This window comes from Priapulus caudatus, unplaced genomic scaffold (genome assembly GCF_000485595.1).
Source record: "Priapulus caudatus unplaced genomic scaffold, Priapulus_caudatus-5.0.1 Scaffold975, whole genome shotgun sequence".
In the NCBI taxonomy this organism is placed as follows: domain Eukaryota; kingdom Metazoa; phylum Priapulida; class Priapulimorpha; order Priapulimorphida; family Priapulidae; genus Priapulus; species Priapulus caudatus.
In genome coordinates this window covers 113,192-115,848 of record NW_014578036.1, presented here as the reverse complement: position 1 = coordinate 115,848, position 2,657 = coordinate 113,192, and the positions used below count along the sequence as shown (strand labels likewise).

General features: G+C 43.0%; 1 protein-coding gene across 2 annotated transcripts; it reads left to right on the top strand.

The window, feature by feature from the left end:
* The first annotated feature begins 404 nt into the window (after positions 1–404).
* LOC106814767 (collagen triple helix repeat-containing protein 1-like) lies at positions 405–2,467 on the top strand. Of its 2 annotated transcripts, XM_014819116.1 has the most exons (5): positions 405–564; positions 1,007–1,121; positions 1,331–1,479; positions 1,749–1,950; positions 2,219–2,467. In XM_014819116.1, exons 1-5 carry the CDS (start codon positions 418–420, stop codon positions 2,368–2,370), a joined length of 765 nt encoding a protein of 254 aa, XP_014674602.1. In that variant the 5' UTR covers positions 405–417; the 3' UTR covers positions 2,371–2,467. The 2 variants fall into 2 exon arrangements, with proteins under 2 accessions (XP_014674602.1, XP_014674603.1); XM_014819117.1 differs by lacking the exons at positions 405–564; positions 1,007–1,121 and having other exon boundaries at positions 1,238–1,479.
* The last annotated feature ends 190 nt before the right edge of the window (positions 2,468–2,657 follow it).

The window sequence follows — 2,657 nt, the reverse complement described above, 5'->3', positions numbered from 1 at the left end:
GGACTTGCGTTCATTTCACTCTGGGGTTTTTCTTGCTACTGCATCACCGTCCTACCTTCACGGTAGGAGCGGAAAATGATCCCGACACAAATAAATTACACGTGCTAACCACAGCACGTGTGAAAGTCCAGTGTGGCCACCCCTAGGGCCACTGCAATATGACATACACGCGTCAGTGTGAAAAAAACCAGTTTTACACTGTTATGTATTGACAGTTTCACAGTGTTTACCTTCGCAGCTGTCTAGTTCTGAAATTTAGTAACCGGATTTAAAACGTTATAAACCTAAATAAACATCCGGTACCTATCCATCATGTGTAGAATTTATAACATCCTATTTCTTGTATCCAAAATCGGATATAAAACCGGTATCCAAAACCGGTATAACTCCATCATCGATATATACGTAAACTCACAGATGTCGAGTTTCCTTCTAATGCGCTTCTCGTGTTTCCAGCGTAAAATGATGCAGACCATACTTGTATGTTTTAATTTAATGTTGCTGTGTGCGTATTTAGGTGCAAATGCTGTTCCAGATATTCCGACCCAGCCTCTCCAGTGTGTGGTGAGTAGGACCATATATTCTAATTCTATGCGTGTATATATTTTACACCGACATGTAGGGTACAAATTAATAAAGCGATCGCGAATGTATATATTTTATGTCATGAATGATTTCACCTTTTCTTAAAACAAACTGTACTAGCGCTCTATTAAATATACCCTGTAAATATCGTCCACTCTACTTGCATTCTATTATATTACACCTTTATTTCGTTTTAAAGCGCATAATTGACTTACTTCAGCCTTCTCCTCAACTGCTGCACCCTTCCTGGCATAACATCCGACATAACGTTAAAGCGATTATTCAACCTTGAATGTATCACAGCGCAAACGCCTCAGCCCTTTGATTGCCAATAAACATACGACCATTGGCATACTTTATGGAAAATCGAATCCCGTGAACGATAATAGGGTATCAATGACGATATAGCGCAATTTGGCAGGAGAGGCCAGCACTAGGGCGGGACGGTAGAGATGGCCTTCCAGGCACTGCCGGGACGGATGGAAGAGACGGCTTGACGGGACGAGATGGAGGGAAGGGCGAGAAAGGCGACCAGGGTTTGTAAAGAGCAATTACAGAGATGTGTTTTGTCACCGTGGGTCCGTGAAAAATCGCTGTAGTGTAGAAAATCACCAGGCGGCTATCGCTGTTCGCATGCACACTCGGTTGAGGTTCGCTATATATTTTTTCAGATTGTGCGTTTTTGAGCAATGATTTCGAAATCATTTAGACTGGAAGTAACGGTAACGAAAGTCTTACATTACAGGCCTTCCGGGTAACATGGGAGCCACATGTGAGAAAGGTAATGCGGGAGTGAGTGCCACTCCAGCTGAATGCCCAGCGTGTGCGGCTAGGAAGATCCACCAGTGCACGTGGGATAATGCTAACGATGGAAAAGATAACGGATTGGTTCATGCAAGTATCATATCTATATCACCACTCAACACATCTTGGTTACTTACACTGAAATGCAGTTAATCACGTTCATTATAGCTAGGCATGTGAGAATCACAAGGATTCTTTATGGAAATTGCACCTAGTGTACGATTGGTTGTGATGCACCATATCAGATGTTTTGTTTCATTTTTAAATACCTTCATCGCAGTTTACTCTGCCTCCCCCCCCCCTCGCAAGTATAACTTAAATATTCGCGTACAAGTCCTGCTTACATTCACATTTCCTAGCAATGCAGCATTACAAAGCTGAGGGATGACACCGGGCTGCACGTCAGATGGATAGGCAACATTCGTAACATCAAGACCGGAGCCAAGCTGTGCAGTCGCTGGCACATCGCCTTCAACGGCAACGAGTGTGGCAACCCGGCCCGCATTGACGCCCAACTCTACAGCAATCTGGAGGGACTAAACATACACATGCCTTCGATACGTACGTATCGTACGTTGTGTTCGCCAAGTGCTTTCCAAAAAACGTGATGACTATGCGGCGGGGGGGGGGTGAGAACGTTTGAATTCTTGGTGATTGGGCTGGGTTTTTTATTTTGACAATGAAGGATGCAGAGTATTTCGAAAATACCCATTTCCACAAATTAGAGTCGGGGCTCCAAACAATAGTTGCGCCAGTATTTCCCTCATCCCCGCTAAAATATCTTACGCAGAACTCCACATCTTCATAATATACTGTGTATTGTTGACAGTTGAAGGCATCTGCTATGGCCTGTCTACTGGTATAGTGAACGTACAGCTGTACGTGGGAGACTGCAGGAATCCAGCACACCCCCACGGCGACAGCTACACCTCCTGGGATAGCGTCTCACGCATGATCATCGAGGAAATACCGCTTGCGTAAAACCGTTGACGCTTTTAAGCGCATGCATATCTATCTATCTATCTTGATATATATATATATATATATATATATATCCTTTTGGGCTGTGACCTATGCGATCAAAAACGAATATAGATTTCGACACATGGCAAATGATCTTAGATGTACAAAATGTGAAAGATTTCTCTACTTTTATTTGCGGACATACCGTTTTATATGTGACCTCATTCAGATTTGAAAAACTTCGCATTACTTTTACGTATTGGTTACTTTTACTATGTGGAACAAGGTACAGTAGTATCTTATAT

What these genes read in the sequence shown, in the direction of transcription:
- LOC106814767 (XM_014819116.1), top strand. Translation starts at nt 418, where the DNA reads ATGTCGAGTTTCCTTCTAATGCGCTTCTCGTGTTTCCAGCGTAAAATG. An exon ending in AAGATAACGGATTGGTTCAT is followed by an intron (nt 1,480 to 1,748) that starts GCAAGTATCATA and finishes CACATTTCCTAG; the next exon opens with CAATGCAGCATTACAAAGCT. An exon ending in CATACACATGCCTTCGATAC is followed by an intron (nt 1,951 to 2,218) that starts GTACGTATCGTA and finishes TATTGTTGACAG; the next exon opens with TTGAAGGCATCTGCTATGGC.